General features: G+C 40.6%; 1 protein-coding gene across 4 annotated transcripts in view; it reads right to left on the bottom strand.

Moving 5' to 3' along the window:
- The window catches only part of iqsec3a (IQ motif and Sec7 domain ArfGEF 3a), a 96,735-nt gene that overhangs the window by 50,105 nt on the left and 28,517 nt on the right, over window positions 1-18,113 (bottom strand). For 3 of the 4 annotated variants that reach the window (XM_034862978.1, XM_034862979.1, XM_034862980.1), the window contains exon 3: window positions 26-638. The exons of the other annotated variant lie outside the window; for it this stretch is intronic. In XM_034862978.1, coding sequence (XP_034718869.1) covers window positions 26-638 — 613 coding nt within the window. The remainder of the gene's footprint in view (window positions 1-25; window positions 639-18,113) is intronic. 4 annotated transcript variants of the gene reach the window in all.

Consider the following 18,113-nt stretch of genomic DNA (forward strand, 5'->3'; position numbering starts at 1 on the left):
CCCCCCATCCCCAACACAACCCTACCTGCTTATTTTTGAGGTCAAGCGAGAGCTCATAGTCGGAGGTGGCAGAGTGCGAGCCGGCCCCGTTGCGCTGTACCCTCAAAGGCGAGGCCGTGTGATGCAGGCTGGCTCTCCTCCCCGCCCCACCTCCTTTTGCTCCTCCCCCTTCCTCCTCCTCCTCCTCTTCTTCTTCCTGTGCTGCCTCACCCTCACGCTGCTCGGCCTTTACCTCCTCTCCCTCTTGCTTTCTCTGTGCCTCCACAACTTCCTCCAACGTTTCCTTCTCTTGCACGATTGGCTGCTCCTCTCTGCAAGGTGATGGGGCTTCAGGGGCGTCCTGTGCCACTTCTTCGCTCTGAACCTTGACTTGGGGCTGAGGCTCAGTCTCAGGCTCTGGTGCTGGTGCTGGCTGTGGTTGGGGTTCGGGTTCTGGTTCTGGCTGAGGTTTGGTTTCGGGCTGAGTCTGTGGTAGGGACTCACACTGGGGCTGGGGCTGGGGCTGTGGTGGTTGAGTCTGTGGCTGAGTTGCTTGCTGCTGTTGCTCGGGCTGTGGTTGTGACTCGACCTCACTCTGCAGCTCCCCCTCTCCTCCCTTCCCTTCCTCCCCAATAGACGAGTCTGGAGGAAGGTCATCGCTGCAGAAAGGAGGAGAAAATGCAGAGTGAGGTTGCTGCTGCATCCGTGGTGAGCTCTGACCTCTTCTCCAGGCTGCCTGGGTTAGTGGTAAGAAGTTGACCTTTTTTATGGTCTCTCTCACTCTGCTACCAATTGTGTGCTGGGCCAGTTCATCTGTCTACCTGCTCTGTTCTGTCGGCTTCTCTTGTCAGTCTAGACACTGGCAGACAATGAAACGGAGTAAAAATGTACAGCACACAACAGCTGACAAAACCACAAGAGTGAAAAAAGATCAAGAGCGATTATTTATTTCAGCAAAATCTTCAAAGAAGAAAATGTGATAAAAACAAAAGTTGACAGCCAATAGTGACACACACTAACACACACACACACACACACACACACACACACACACACACACACACACACACACACACACACACACACACACACACACACACACACACACACAGAGCTAATGTCTTTATGTTTTTTAAACTATATGTGTGCCTGTATGTGTGGGAATGTTTGCATGTATGAGTGATAGTGTGAGAGGCGTTTTTTTATGAAGTGATAAAACAAGAACGTAAAACACAGAGGGGGGGGTGGGAATCTGTGCTGCTGTGTTTTGCTTTGCTTGTTTCTGAAGAATCTCTTCTGTTATCCTTAACAAGCACCCTTTTTTCCTGTGTTGCGGTTTTAGTGGAAAAAATGGTAGGGGGTTTCTAACTTTGTCTCTGTCTTTGGATTTCAGTGTCTTCTTTCCCATTAGAACGTGATGGCCTTGGGTTTTAATCATTCATATTGGTCTTGTGCTGCATTAAACATAAGCCTGGCCCTGCAGTACAGGCTCTTCTGTCATGCTAGCGTTATTAGCAGTGAATGATTAGAGCAAAATTCTTTCAACCAAAACGCACATCCACAATGACAAGGAAACCGAAACATGACATGCCTTGTGTCTTTGTTAAATTACATAATGATTTTGGATCTGGACCAAAGTCATTTCAAGTCATACCGGCGAGGACATTGTATCCATCCAATAGTTTGAGACATTTCCCTCAAAACCACAAAAGTGAAACTGATGGAGGCCCTAGTAAGACACACCATCTGGAAACCATATTTGACAAGATAAATAAATGTTTGACCTGCTGTCGACCGTAGATAAAATGTCAGAGGATCACCAAATTTACTAGAAACTTTACTAGCACAAAATGTCACAGCAATCCATCCCATAATTGAGTTGTATAAGAATAGCGTTGGACTGACTGACCGACATTGCCGTGACTGGAGCCATGCTTTTAGCATGATAAGTATATGCACAAATAAATCAACATCTGAATATTTAATTAATAAAAATGTTCAGACTTAATGCCAAGTCCTGCTTGTGTTTCTGCATCAGCATTTTAATTGTCGTACAGATGTTTTATAAGGGCAACTTCTTAGCATCAGCAGATTTTCCTGAAGTACTGATTCCTTTTGAATTTGAGCCAAGTTTGCACACTAGTTCACAGTGTGTTATTACCCATATTATTAAGTTGTTTCTGCTGCAGAAACACATTGGGGTGTTCTCCCCAGAGGAGAAAGCTTCAGAGAAACGACAAAGTCTTAGTTGCAGAGACAAGTAATAATAGTTAACGGAGGAGAAAATGTCCCCTCTACATACCGGCCGAATGTATATGTGTCTTATTTAAATGCAAAAAAAAAAAAGGGTGTATCAGTTTATATACAGTTTATATATACATATATTTCCTAGTCCAGAGTGAGTTGTGTGTGTACGTGGCCTCAAACATGAAAATAGACAAACAGCAGCAAAATCCCATCTGCTTCCTCTTCCTACACAAAAGGCTCACTTCTCATTTTCCTCACACATGGCAGCACATAAGCTCAAGGAGAAAGTATCTTTAGCAGGGATGTAGCTGGGCCTGCAGCTTCTAAAATTAAGCTTGTATGAGTAATGAATAATGAATAGAGAAATAAAGTCTGCTTATCCAACACTCGGCTTGCAGGTGAGCGGTTGTTTTTCTTGTGCGAAAAATAGACCTGCCTGGAAAAACAGAGGACTGCTTTTAAGAGGAGAGTTGTTCTGTGTAGCCAACCGTCTCTGCTCACAATGTTTCCGCTCATTGTTGTGGACCTAAATGTTCCTATTTGCATTTTGCAGGAACACTTGTTCTGGGGAAGAGATAATCTGACAACCATTGGGATTCGTGGTGCTGGATTTAAGAAAAATACCCCAAAAGTTACTCACACTGATAAACTGTTCAAATGGGAATATGAAGGGACACAGTAAAACAAATTTCCATATAAAATGACATATAAATATATATGTATATTTATGTAAAGCAGAGTTTTGTCATCAGTATTGTAAACAACTTTCCTCCAACTTCTAAGCCTGTCACTCACTCTCCCTCTCTGCATATCTACTTTTCTTATCGTCATTCCTTTTGTCAAGCTTTATGTCATCCTCTCCTCTCTGTCCTACACGCACACACACACACACTTCCTGCCACTATGTCCTCCACCAGGTAAGGAGATTGAGCGGTTCCAGCTGTCAACGTGACTGACGAGGCAGATAAAAGCCCCGGATGCAGTCTCTCTCTCCTCTCATCTTTCCATACACAGGAAGATGAGACGGATGAGCGCAGCGGCCTTAATGCGGTCCAACCAAAATATAATCACGGTGCCCGCTGATGTCTCCTGCTCTCTCTAACACGCTGATACTTTAGTTTGATGTGATTTCACATCTGGTGTGTGTTTTCTGTACTTAGTGTATCGCCTGGACAACAACTTACAATGCAACATTGATTTGAATCGGGATGCATGAAGAGTATAGGCTTCACTTGTGCTTCTGGCTGCACAATTTCCATATGTGCAGCCGTGTGTCATTTTGCAGCACTGCAGGGATGTGAACCGTACTATATTTATGCTGAGTATGTGTGAATATAGTGTGTTCTCCCATGCATCTGCTTTCTATTTATGTGTATGTGTATAAGCACAGGCGGAAAACATATTTAGATTATTCCCTTAAAGGAGCAGTGTGTAGGTTCTAGGGGGATGTATTGGCAGAAATTGACTATAATACTTTAGTATAGGTATGTTTTAATTAGTTTATAAGCCCAAGGGGTCTCAATTATAAAACTGTGCGTGGGATGCTTAATAAAAATGTACCTACAGTACGACCAAAAACCAAAAGTAGCGCACGACAAAAAATCTGTAAACAATATTCTCTTTATAAATCCCAGATTATCCGCAAGTGTGAATCAGCCTCTTATTCCACCCTGTACACGCCCATTTTTAACCATAAATAGTCAATGCAAAGCACCTTGGGAATGTTGATGATCCTGGCAGTTATTCTTCTGTGACGCTGAATCGTAACGACTGGCGGAGAAAAAGCCAAAACAACCTCTAAGACGCTCTGGAAATGCTGCAGATCAAATTATACTGGCGGCCTGTTATCGCACAGTTTAGGTCAACCTGAGTACACATGCATTACGGCACTCGGGGACAGCTTCGATATATACCAGACCTACAGGTGTATAATAAGATTTAACCTGAACTATTTTATATCCAAGAAGTTATAGTGATAATGATTCTACTTATATAAAAACACTTTAAACAACCGGTTACCCCCAGAGTTGCGAGGACCTGTATTTGGACCGGGATGGCACGGTTCCAGCGCGTTGCCCTCTCTATTGGACCCAATTCAGTGCATAGACCCAAGAGTGCAGCTTTAGAAAATTTAAATCCTCATATTAGCCACTCATCGTCAAGTCTCTTTCTCTCCCGATTCCTCCATATGGGGTTCATTTCTAAGTCACATAAGGTCTCCAGATGATACTAATCTTGTGCGAATAGAGCTTATATATTCAAAAACAAATGATGAGCTAAATAGACAGATGTCTACACTTAAACTGTTTTCTATCTCAAAAGGTCTTCAACATCTAGGGCGCATAGGAGAGAGTCTAAAATACTGATAATATTGAGCCACAGTGCTGACTTCAGCCACTGAGCGGTGTGTAAGGGTGATGACATCTGACAGGAAGACCACTATCTGCAGGAGGTCCACTGATTGTTTCTTCAGTGTGAAGTCAGTCGCTGTGGGCTGCTTCGACTTTCATTAACCTTGATTTTGCCGCATCATCACAGTGGAGGTGTGCGGCAGCAGAGATTAGATATCTGGCTGTGTGACTACTGGGATTCTAAGGGTCTTTCCTCTGGTGGAATGCAGCCAAAGAGTTGCTGAAGAGGGCATTATGTGAAGAAAGGCATATCAGCAGAAGTCTTAGTAAATGAGATTCCTGAACAAGCTGCTTACTGCCATGGTTTTGTCCTCGAGAAAGTAGTTTTGTATCAGTCTATGACATGGATTTTACTTTTTTCCCATATAGAGGAACTTATTTGTAGCCAACAATGACATCTCAGTATTCTTTCATTGTGAGGAGGAAGGCGAGGAGTGAGCATCAAGCAGCAGTTTAAATGAAAAATGATTTAGTGAAACACAAAGAGACTTGCAAACAAGTAAGCTGAGCTGGTGAGTAATCCAGAAAAATGGGAGAAACGAGTACAAAAGGAGAGCTAAAAACGCAGGACAGAAATCAGACAGACCATGAATGACCGATGACGATCAACCAACAACAGACACAGAAAGCACAGAGACTAAACACAAGAGGTAACGAGAGACAGGTGACACTAGGCTGGGGAACAGGTGAAACAAATCCCATCACAATCTGCTACATACATATAATACAACTGTATATGAAATTTCAACAGTTTCAAGCAGGAAAAATATGACGTAGTGCCAGCTGCAAGAAAAATACAGATACAACTGTCCTGACAGTTTTGCACCTTTGCCGTTTCTCTTTGGACTGTAAATCATTTTCATTCCAGTTCATTTAATAAGCTCTCCGACAGCTAAACAAAATAGCTATTAAAATACACAGCCTGTTTCAAATTAGCATTGGCGTAACCTTCTATTAACCTCCCTGTGAACACGCATTTACAGGGGTTCAGGATGGGACACTCCACTGACTTTCACTTTTTTGTGTCATTTATAAAATATATTATGCTGGTCGGCGCAGTCAGGGGTACAATGAGAGAGTGTCTGTGTGAACACTAAGGAGAGTAAACTGTCTATATGTAGTAGTAGACAGTGTGGACACATAAGTAATAATAAAAAGGTATACTTCATTAATTACAGTGTACAGTGTGGGAAATTACATTGTTTTCCCTGTTCTTATTACACAGAGACCTGACTTACACACACATGCTCAGTACCTATACGTGCACTAAATGGAGAGATGTCAGAGTTAGGGGGAAAGTCGCCCTGAGCAGTTGGGGGTTTGATGCCTTGCTGAAGAGCACCTCGGCAGTGCCCAGGAGGTGAACTGGCACCTCTCCAGCAACCAGTCCACCACCATAGTTTGGTCTGTATGGGGACATAAACCAGCAACCCCCCGGTTCCCAACTGAACTCCCTACTGACTGAGCTGGGCTTCATCCTCTGTACGACCATGAATGTATACAAGATTTCATGGCAATCCATTCAAGTTTTATGAAAAAATGACAGACCCTTAGAGAGAGAAAAAGGCCTAAAGTATAAAATAAATAGAATAGTGTCTCTCTGAAGTCAGATACATCCATCTGAGCCTCCTTTCATCAGCAGAACATATATTTTGTCTTTACTATCTGTTTTCCATGAGCAAGGTCGAACAGAAAGATACATCCGCTACCCAAACACATCTGCCGCACCGTCGCTCCCACAAGAACCACCATCTTGTTTTAAAGCCGAGGACAGTGGAAACATTTTACTTGCTTTCTGTATACAGTGTAATCTCCAGAGAACCGGCAGCACGCTCATGGCCATGGTGACTGAAGAAGCTTTTGTGTACAATGGCTAACAAATATAGCCATGGCATGTTTAAATCATGAGAGAGACACTCGAGGAGTCATATGGTTGACGATGTCTATGCCTTTTTTTCCTCAAGGACAAAAGGTCAAAGCATCTGCACTTGTGCATGACTTTAAGCATGCTAGGGAAAACATCACTTTGAAACAATCATAAAATTGATTAGTTTGTCTACAGCAGGGATCAAATGAACATTAGAAAATGGTCCAAAATGTAATGAACTGTTGATAAAAAAAAGGAAGAATGAGGTAATAAAGTTCTATTTGAATAGTTGAATAAAGGACAAATATGCATGGAGTAACTTTACTACTTTCCCAAACATGGCTAACTGTACTCTGTGGAATTCACCATGAGCAGGCATGCGGTAATGCATGCTGTGTAGCATCCTCATTGTACTTTCTATTCATCTTGTGTGAAGAATCCTGTGATGGATTGGTTACTGAGATGCCAATCAGCACTGCTCGTCCTTAGGTGGAACAGCACAGCTCATAAATAACTCTATTTATTTATTTATAAACGCAAAAAAGAGGAAAATAGATAAGAAGAAACCTGGCATAAAAGAGAAGTCGTTTGTAATTCTGTATTTTTTTATGTAATCCATAGATTCTAAGCACTGGGAGTTGACTGAAATCAATGTCGACCAGTTTATGTCTCTGAAAAGCAGAGACTCAGCCTTCAGGTCTTAAAGTCCCATGCAGGCACTCAGTTCTTTTAAGGAGTGCGAGTGATCGGAGTCACAGGGTGATCTAATAGAGGTGACTATTTTCGACATTAACATTCTTCAAATCTGTATATTTGTGTTTAAAACAAAATATAAAAAACAGATTCAACTTATAGTTTTAAGTATTATTTTGCCAACAATTCACATTTCCATAATTATCTAATGAGACAGACAGAATCTTCATCTTCCTTTGTACAAAACATCCCATGGTCAGTTCTCTAACAAATTTTGTGGAGTTATTTTGTAGAATGAAAATTTACATTTAATGGATTCCTCTGTGTCATTTTCTATATTTAAAAATATACTTCTTTTTGTGTCTACATTTGCGTATGTACTTTGGTTGTGGTTTTATAAAGCCGCCACAGGTTTCTACCAAACCCTCAAATGTATTTCTTCAAAGTTATTTGTTTTTTATGTTCTGTGAAACAACTAAACTAAAGGTTAGACTATAAAACACCATTTGTCATCACGACTGTATGTGTGGATTATGCAAGCAGCTCATACGGGCCGACAATTGAATAATAAAGTTTCTTGTTAGGAAGCAACCTTTTGTGGCTGTAGAAATTAACCGAAGAGAAAATTAGGAAGTGATGTAAGAGTGCCAAATTCTGTGTGACGAGGTAGGTTGGGTGGTGGAGGGGTCAAACAAACACAGTACACTCAGCAGACATTTTTGTCCCACCTGAAACCGAAATCCAACTGTCTTTTTTAAAGTAACTATGTTTTTTTGGACCAATCCCTGATGTTTTACTAACTCTGAATAAGTATTTTGTTGCCTAAACCTACCTGATTCGGTTTCACATTGTTTACAACATGTTTGAAACTTTGCCTGTTGCGTTACATATAATAATCACATGATTATGGTCACATTATTATGGCGCCTACGTCCAAAACAGTTTAGGTATGAGGATGTGCTGAAAAAACAATACATGGCACACTCAGTTTCTTGCTTCCAGCTGTAAAAGGGTAGGCTTTTATTAATCGTGTTGAATTTTAAGACCGAACGAGGATAGTCGCCCTAGAGGATTTAAGAACAAACTGCTTGCAAATACAGTACGCCTACAGTAATACTTGTGTTCTGTATTTACAAGCATTTTGCCCATGGTTATGATGGTCTCTGGATGTATAGTTGCCAAGTACCAGAGACCATTATAACCACAGGCATTCCCATGCAATGTCAACAAAACATCTTGACAGGAACAACAGAGCACAGGGTATAAAAACAGGTTGGACTCGTGAAATATGCAAGACAGGACTTCAAATTGAATCTCTTCAAAAGCCGATGCCCTGGGATGTGGATAAAATAGAGGGAGGTATAAAAAGAGGAAGAGGGAGAAAGACGGCAGCGGGGTAAATTGCATCGTAGATTCATGGCTGACACACTACAAGTATACAGACAGCCCACTACTCATGGGCAGGACTTCAAGGATGGGAAATTACATTCACAACATCCTTCAATGTCACAGAACGCCATTTATAAATCTGGTTGGATACCATCCCAATCTGCTAAAAGATGCTTCCCTGCTACTATACTACTTTTGGAGACAAGCCTGAATTACATTCACTGGCAATGTTTTTTTCTTCTTCTAATTGATCGAGTATAAGGTCCTCAGAAGTGGGACTAAGTTAGGGTTTTTTGTCACAACAAGTCTTGGCTAAAAAGTCTCAAATCCATATCATTATGCACCGATTTTAATGCCATTTGAAGACCGACAAAAAACGTATACAGTAGTAATAGTGTATTAATATATAATTGTTACTCTCAAATTGTAAAAAAACAAAAAGAGGATGGGAATAGTTTTGCAGGTATTTGATCATAAACCAAAGTTCTAGACAAAAAACTAAATTTCAACCGCGATGGCACTAAGTGAAAAGTCAGGGGAGTATCACAGGTGTTACAATTCAATAGTTGTTGTTTTTACTCACATGTACAAAAATGTGAACTTCATTGTGGCACTAGAGGAAAAGGGATACACCAAAGTCAGACCATTCATCGTCTGGGAATCACGAATGTAATCTTACTCCATCCAAAAGGTGTCTCATATACTTCAGTGTGGGCCAAAGTGATGGAGCTTTCACATACATGGATCAAGACTGACTTGAGTCTAGGTGTATGTGACCCCGGTAGTTTTGCATTCTGTTGAGTTTTGTTCACCTGCGACTAACAAACCGCCCCATTATCAAATCATTTGATAACTATGTATTTTTTAACATCACCCCACACATCACAATAACATATTCTGCTACTTTAGCACCACAAGCATCGCCACTGATTTATTACTGCACAGCACAGTTAGTTAGGACCATTGATTCTAACTAGCACAAACCAGAAAAAGGAACACTGAGTCAGGCAGACCTAAACAACCCCTCTGCAACTAGGGAATGGGGAGGGGAAAGGGGCTGACATCCCTAGGGTGGGTAACAGGGAAATACACCCTGCAACTTAAGAAAACACATGCAAATAGATAAAACACTAGCAAATTAGGAGAACAACTTCCTTAATTTGCGCAGCATTTAGCAAAAGCACTGCAAATAAACAACACAACCATATATATAAAGGCGCTGCAAATACACACAACACAACCATATGCATAAACGCGCTGCAAATACACACAACACAACCATATACATAAACGCGCTGCAAATACACACAACACAACCATATACATAAATGCGCTGCAAATACACACAACACAACCATATACATAAATGCGCTGCAAATGCAGAAACGCTGCAAAAAGAAAAGCACACAAAACCCTGAAAAAATTGTTTTTTTTATTTTTTTAAATCAAGCAGATAAAAGAACGCTGCTTCCAGATTGCACAACGGAAGTTCTCCAGACCTTTAGAGGGAGTGCTAACTAGAACAGCTTCATTTTAAGCCACCCCACAGGGAAGCAGTTTTCTTATATATTCAATAAAATTGAAGATTTGGAAAGCACATTTAATAGTAATTGTTTGAATGACATTATTCATTGCTTGAGCACTGTCTGCTCAGGATGACCTCACAACGTAATGCGCAGTGTGTCCATTTGTCATTGTCTTTTCTGACGCTTCCTTCTTTTTTTTCTTATTCACATCTTGTTACACATAAGAGTCCCAATGCTATTTCTATACTTCCTGGCAAAAGCAGCTTTTTATGGGTGCCCAACAGAGAGGCAAAAATAAAAAGATGTGTTCAGGAACAACAATGCCTGGAGAAAGGATTTGGCTGCTGCTTCGCCTCGTTGTAAGAGGAACAAACAATTGCGCCGTCCCGCTACCCTGATGATTTCACTAGCTAATTGCCTATTATGTGGTCTGTCAGGGGGAAATAACAGTTTTTTTCCCCTTATTTGTCTTACTTTCTTTTTTGTATCTGAATATATCCTCCGGTTCCAACTGTTTTTTCAGCTCTCAGCTAAGTATTACGCAACTCTATGTCGGCTTTCTATAATTGGTTATCTGCTCCAAGTAGCCTGGACCAGAGTTTTTTTTAAAGCCACTGCGGTGTTAACATTTTTGCGCGTAACTACACACTAAAGGCAGTAAAATAGGACATTTTGGCTGCCAATGTTGGTAAATTCTCCCCAATTTACCCTCGAGTCACATTACTCCTGAAACATGTTCTGTAATTTAGTACTTGGTTTAAAAGCCTTTATCTAAAATGTTTGACTGTAGAAGTGCTGCTATATTTTATTAGTGCGCCCCGCTAACTATAGTAACTATATAGCTAACGTAGCTAACGTAGTGCTAACTGTTAAGTAGCTGCATGCTAACGCGCGATAGCTGTAATTATGGCAGCCAATGCTGGCAATTTCTCCCCAAATTCCAGTCACTTTACTGCTGGTACATGTCGGGTTGTGTACCTTTTTTGTAATTTTTATGGCACAAAGTCCTGCTATAAACTCCTGTGCAGTAGCTTCAGCTACAACTAGCTAGTGAAACAAAACTGGAGCTCACCGGAGATTCCAGGGAAACATGCTGACCAATCAGAGCAGACTGGGCTTTTTCCAGGAAGAGGGATTAAAGAGACAGGCACTGCTGCATAGTGTCCCATTCAGAAAGTGCATACAGGTGCCGCAGCCATGGGAAAAATAAAGTTGTTTTTTAACATTAAAGAATGTTAACATGTTATAGTACCAACACAAAATGCTAAATCGATCCTGAAAATGCTATATGATGGTTTAATGTGAAACAAAAGACCTCATAAGATGGTGCACATGAGATGGTGTGCATGGGGCTTAAAGGGGAAAATAGGATTGATTCTACAATTCTACAAAATGGCAGAGGGAGGTGTGTGACTTTAATAGAGTGGTTAAATACGTTGGGAGCTGGAAGTTGCTTGAGAATATCCATGGACATACTGTGATATTCCAGAATGGGACGATGAGCGGATAAGGCCTTCTCTAAAGCAGAAAAGATAGATTCACAAATGGAACAGCGAGGCTCACAGACATGTCATGGAAAATGAAAGTGAAACCGCTCAGCGTGGCGGAAGCGACAGCTGTGATATTAACACTGAACAAGATGCTACGAGTGAAAAATTCCCCAGGTGTTGAGGAATGAATTTGCTGTATGCAGGATAAAGAACAGTCCCTCCGGAAATTTGAGTTGTTCCCAATTCAACCAATCACCGCAACTATTCCGCAAATTTGGCCAATAACCTGAGTGTACCGCGACTTCAACCAATCCTAGCAGTCCCACGTGCCAGACTTTGCATCAGTATGTGACTCTGAGAGCCACTGACCAAGGGGGAGTGAGAACAAGTTGACGTCACAGTTACGTCGCCGAATTCATTTCACTTCTGATATGAAGACGAGACGTGAGTATACCAAGAAACTATGGAGCAGATTATCACATTTTCTTGCTGTTCATATTTACCCTCAATTTACATTACATTGGGAAAATGTATTGTTTGGATTCACTCAACTTAAGAGAAAGCTTTATTCTGAGTATTACACGATAAATCTCATTATTAATTTAACCAAATTTTATTGACATAAATCGAAGTTTTTGAAAAAGAAGCCAATCTTTTTTGAGCTGGCTGCTAAGAGTAAACAATACATTGCTTCCATTTCTACCTGTACAAACAAAAAAGCTGTTAGATCATATGACCTCTGCAAGCTTTACAAAATATTTGTATGAAGTGTTTTGCTTATTTAGTTTTTCTACTTCTATAGTAACCCTCTGGCTCTTTTAGAACATAGACTTTTAAGATGTACAGAAGATGTTCTTTTCTACTGTATGTCCATATTCTTCAATAAAATTTGAAGTAAAAAAAAAACAAAAACAAAAAAACGAGGCGAGACGTGTATGACCAACGGGCGTCCACGAAGCGTAGCTCCTATGACGCAGTTTTAAAGCACTCACCCGCCGTTAGCATTCCATTGACTGCCATTCATTTTGGCGCCATTTTGAAACCAAAAAACTTTACAAACTTAGCGTTTAATAACTTAGGTTGTCCATCGTTTTTGTAAAAATAGGCTACCAATTGTGTCACAACCACGCGACTTGCTGTCGCATAGTCTAGAAATCACCATATTGTCAGGAGAAGCACGCAGACCGTTTCGACTTACATTAGCTGTTTAGGTTTAATTACTAATGTTAACTAGGATTTTAGTTAGCAATAATTAGCCTGTGCCTATGTTATCTCCTAAAATATACTTACGCTCTCCGTCTCTGCTGATTGGGAATGATTGAGATTTCTCTTGATACAGCTACCAGAAGACTTTCAGACAGGTTGCCTCACGTCACATCTAGGTCGTCAAGCTCATTGGAGGCTGCGCAGTAACTCAGCTATCACCGGAAAAGTGCTTCGAATTTCCGTCACTGGTCTCCTTCCAGAGCAACGGGATCTGTTGGTGCATTTCTTTAACTGTCTATGTGTGTGACTCAAACATCTCACAATTACCAACAAAACGTACAGCGAAAGACCGTGCAAGACATTTCAGACCGTCCCGCTAACGTTTTTTCACTATAAAGTCGCTAAACAGCGGCTGTTTCCATCCTGTCGGGGCTGCTCCGTTCCCCCTGCGACTGACGCGCGCGCACACACACAATGACACACGGTGGATGCAGGAAAACCGGCACAACACGAAATTAAGGACAGCTACTCTCTGTTATTGAAAGTGCAATGATAAGTTTAAGTACAATAAGTACTTTATCAAACCGTATGAATGAATCTCCCATGCAGGCCAGAATAGGAAATTACCTAACGATGTAAATATCAACAAGCTATACTGACAGACAAGTTCAAATTTGATTTATTCAATAAATTATTATTTTTTCTCTTAAATCCACCAGCCATTTTCATTTTATACCAAAATTTGCAGCATCCTGGTTCTTTTTGGTAAGGTTACTATTCTCCTCAAAACAAGTTTACTTTTTATTTTTGGAAGAACAATACATGCAAAAACTATACATCTTTTTTGCAACAGTCTCCCGCAACTTCATTGCATCAAAAACATACAAAAGACATCCCAAATTTGTTAAGAGAGAGAGAGAGAGGAAGAGGGATCTGAGGGGATTATCGATACAGTATTAAAACTGATTGTCTATGAGATTATTTCCAAAATAAACAAGTGGAGGGAATGGAAATAGGCCATACCTCCAGATTGATTTAAATAGAAATGATAGAAGGCAGGATAAAATATGGAAATTAAGATTAAGATGCGATTGTATTGTATTACAGACTACAGGTACAGAGCCAGTAAAATGCAGTTTACATCCAACCAGAAGTGCAAAAGCAGCATTAAATTCCAAAGTGCAGGTTGAGGACAGTGTTCTGTGCAGTTATGTAGACGATAGAGATTACGAATGTACAACCGACGATTAACTGTAGCCTAGATTCTAGCACTTTTGAAGACAACCAGTTAGAAATGCTGCAAATGTAGACACAAGCAAGGAATAAACGTACAATCTGTCTTAAAGCTAAGGTCCCGACTAAACTAATGGGGATGCAATGTTTTCCTGAAATGCTGGATTGATTGACTAATTTGCAGCTGCTAAGAAAACCAAAACAATGAGTTGAAAGTGCAGCTGTGATATTACGCAGAAACATAGTTCAAAAGTAAATGTAACTTTAATTAACTCACGTATTGCATACCAATTTTTTCCTCACATGTAACTTTTAATAGGGCAACAGGCTGTAACCTGCTGTCCACGTAGAGAATGCTAGATTGGTTATAAAAGCAACACAACAACTCAGGGAAAGCAATATTGTAGTGTTTAAGGGATGTACTGGTGTCAGGGACAAAATCACTAATATAGCCTTAAGCTTCAAAATGGAAATCAATACAGTGAACAGGCCAACACAACCCATCTAGCCTACTGTATGTGCAGCCATGTTTTTTCCACATTAACTAAACCGAGCTTGTCGTACACGACAAGAAAAGATACTTCTGATTCATGACATTATAATTATGTAACCATAATGAGTAGAAACATTTCATTTTCTGTGACTACAAGATAACACTCCCGTTGTCCCGGTGATGTCTTTGGTGTGTTTATAGCTCTTACAGAAGGTTGTTTAATCCAGCCTGGGAATCCAGAGCTTTTCAGGGTCTTCTTTATGCAATTGATCCAAGCTCTTACATCCAAGTTTGATAAACTTTATATCCATAATTTATGAATTTTAGACCTTTTATCGCTGCTCGTTTTTATGCTAACATCATTTTGACTTCCCCATGCTTCTTCTTCTTCTTCTTCTTCTTCTTCTTCTTCTGTATGGTTTATTGGCAAACCCAACTTAAAGATGCATTACCGCCACCAATTGGACTGGGGTGTGAATGAGGGATTAATGCAGAAAAATAAACAAAATTCTCTTTACTAAATCAATTTCTTTTAGAGACTTAATGATATTCTGATATACCTTGCCTGCTGAATGAAACAGTGTGGCAGTCTGCCTTACAAAGTGTCTGAAAAGGTGCTCTCTCTGGGTATCGTATTCCTTGCAATGAAATAGAATGTGTTTAACAGTTTCTAGCTGTTCCCATGATGCTCTGGCAAATCGTTCTGACCAATCAAAAGCTTGCTTACGTCTTGTCAACGAAATCCAAAGCGAAGAGCAATCACCTACATAACCGTTCTAAAACATTTCCAAAGAGAAACATGGCATTACTGTGTTGAGTTTTGGCATAAGTCGGGGCCTTTTTTGAAGACATGGAAATAGTTTTATCACTGTATGTTCATTGTAATGACGACTCCCAAAACAGGCAAAAATGCTGCTTTAGCATTGCTGTGTGTGTGATATCAATTAATATGCCATCACTATTTGTGTATTTGCATAAATGAATGTCATTAAAGCAAAAGCATCTAGACCATAAGTTGTCAAAAATACTTTATCTAAGACTTAATGCTCATGAACATACCAAAGTCAGAAGAATGACTTCCCAACTTGCGAAATGGGACCATCTGAGGACCATGTAAATGCAAATATACTAATAAAAGACAGGTTTACAAACCCTGGTCTTAAATGTCATTATGCTCACTAACCCTTTTACTTTATTGTGCTATAACACTACACTACTTCCTGCTTCAGCACACAGGACATTTAAACAACAAACGACTGATGCTGTTAAATTTTTCTGGAGGAGACAGTCTCCAAATGATGTGCACAGACTTACAGTGTGAAGCAATTCATTTCCCTTCATACAGGTTTATATGTCACCAGCTCTCAGCGCTGCAACAGAAAAAATCATGAGAATATGGTTGTTTATTGTGACGACGGAGCCGAGGCAGAAGAGGCATGGTCTGGCATCGTGCTCACTATTCACCCATTGGCACGTTCTCCAGTATCTGTCAGTATTCTCGCTCACAGGCACACACACACACACACACACACACACACAAACAAACACATGCGCACACTCATATTCCCCAAATCAGTCTCCCCTCATCGGTGAAATTGCTTTCAAGGGAAGGGTAAAAAATAATGTTTCACTGTGTTCATTCTACGGCAAAAGAAATACAGTTAAGCCAGGAGGTGGGCAGCGTTGTGTTTCCACTGACTCTTTACTAGAAAATGGTGAGATGCCTATCCCATCACCCAGCCGATAAGAGTGGGAGTAAATTCAATTACATCTCAGTGAAATGTGAAAGGTTTTTCTTCTAGCGTGAGAGTCCGTCCACGCCCTTCACGTTTAATCATTTGTCTGACATTGGTCCTCTTTGGAGGTGATGTGGGCCGCGACCAGTCTGGTTGGCACTGTCAAAGCAGGTCTATCTCAAAATGGGCTTAGTGGGCTACTGTAGAAGCAATCTAATGGTGCGTTTTATGCTCACCAAATGGGGTGAAAGAGTGGAATCAAAAAGAGAAGGTCAACTGGTCTTCAATAATATGTCTGACTTCACCAACAATGCCCTTACCACTATAGGGTCAAAACTAAGTTCTACGAGAAGCTACATTGACTTTAAATAATAATGAGTCACTGAGACCGAGGCACTGTTTTAAGCTCATTTTTCTTTGTTTTTGTTCAAGGTCTCTTAAAGACTTATCTTGAAGGTTTCGGCATTGTTCTGCTCCACATAAAAGTGGAAAAAGTTATTTTGTTTTTTCCGGACTGGAACCGCTGGGTGTCTTTAAACAAGTAACTCGTTTTGACCGCCCATCGCCTCTTCAAAACAATGCTTGAACTGACAGGGAATGACACAGCTTGACATACAAACTGCAAAGATGACTCACACACACAGTTGAAGTCATGGTAACGGCTGCACACTGTGCACTAAAGCATGACAAAGTAAAAAGGAATGCTCCATGAAACATTTCTTTTTATAGTTGTCTGAAAGTGGCTAGTTCCTTTTAGTGAAATGTGGACACACAAAAAGCTAAGGTTTTAGTAGATTTGTCTTCCTTTTAATGAATACATAACTCCTCATTTTTATTACTGACCACACATGATTAAAACAGAAAAATATACCGTACATAAGGAAGTTAGTGTGTCTTTTTACCGGATGGAAGTATCTTCATCATTAAATCTCCCTCTCCAATCTAAACCTCAACTTTTCTCCCTTCAAGCCCCCTCACTCGCCTCCTCTTCAGTCCCCGTCTCTCATTAAAGTGAGCGAGGCGACTGCAGCTTCAGGTCGCCTTGTCAGCAGTTTTTCGTATCCTCCTCCACCTCCTCCTCTCCACTCATTTCTTTGTTGATCTACTGTCGTGAGGCTGTCGGCGAGCTGTCAGGACAAGGACTCTAACCGGTGATGTACGCTGAACCTGACAGTGTCACCCACGCCGGGGACACCTAATGTCCCTTAACAGGGAACAGCAGGGAACAACCTGTACCCTTTGGGTCGCTACTTGGTTCAGTGTGTGCGTGACTTGGAGGTGAGGCAACAATCTTTGGCTGAGTGCAGACTATCGACTCGCAGAGAGCACGTAAACCAGACAACATGCTCACAGAATTAACGCTCTGATTGATAATTCATCAATCACATTTTACTTTTCCTTTGCAGTAATTAATTAGAGTAGCAAATGTCAGGGGTAAATTAGGTTTGTGGAAAAAAAAAAAAACATAGGCTATAAACCAGAGAGCCAGATATTTGGCTGTTATAGTCATAACACAACCACAGAATCAACTCAAATTCATGTAAAAAGTAAAGTTAAAAAGAGTAGCGGTCAACACAGCGGCATGTAAAATTAGCATAAGCAGTTAATGCTACTTCCAATTGAGCTACTGCTCATATTTAATGAAGCCATGTGCTGTTTTTTTACAGTGGCATGAATCACAGGTTCTTTTTCAGAAGGATGTCACAAAAACAAACACTCCTGCAAAAAATGATTCATACATTAATAAGTTGTGCATAATTTGTATTTAAAAGGTCAGCCAGAGCCTCAGATTTTCTAAGCTCTTAGTACCTCTTCTATTAACTGCTGCTGTGCATTGCAAAAT

The sequence above is a fragment of the Etheostoma cragini genome, chromosome 23, assembly GCF_013103735.1.
Source record: "Etheostoma cragini isolate CJK2018 chromosome 23, CSU_Ecrag_1.0, whole genome shotgun sequence".
NCBI lineage: Eukaryota > Metazoa > Chordata > Actinopteri > Perciformes > Percidae > Etheostoma > Etheostoma cragini.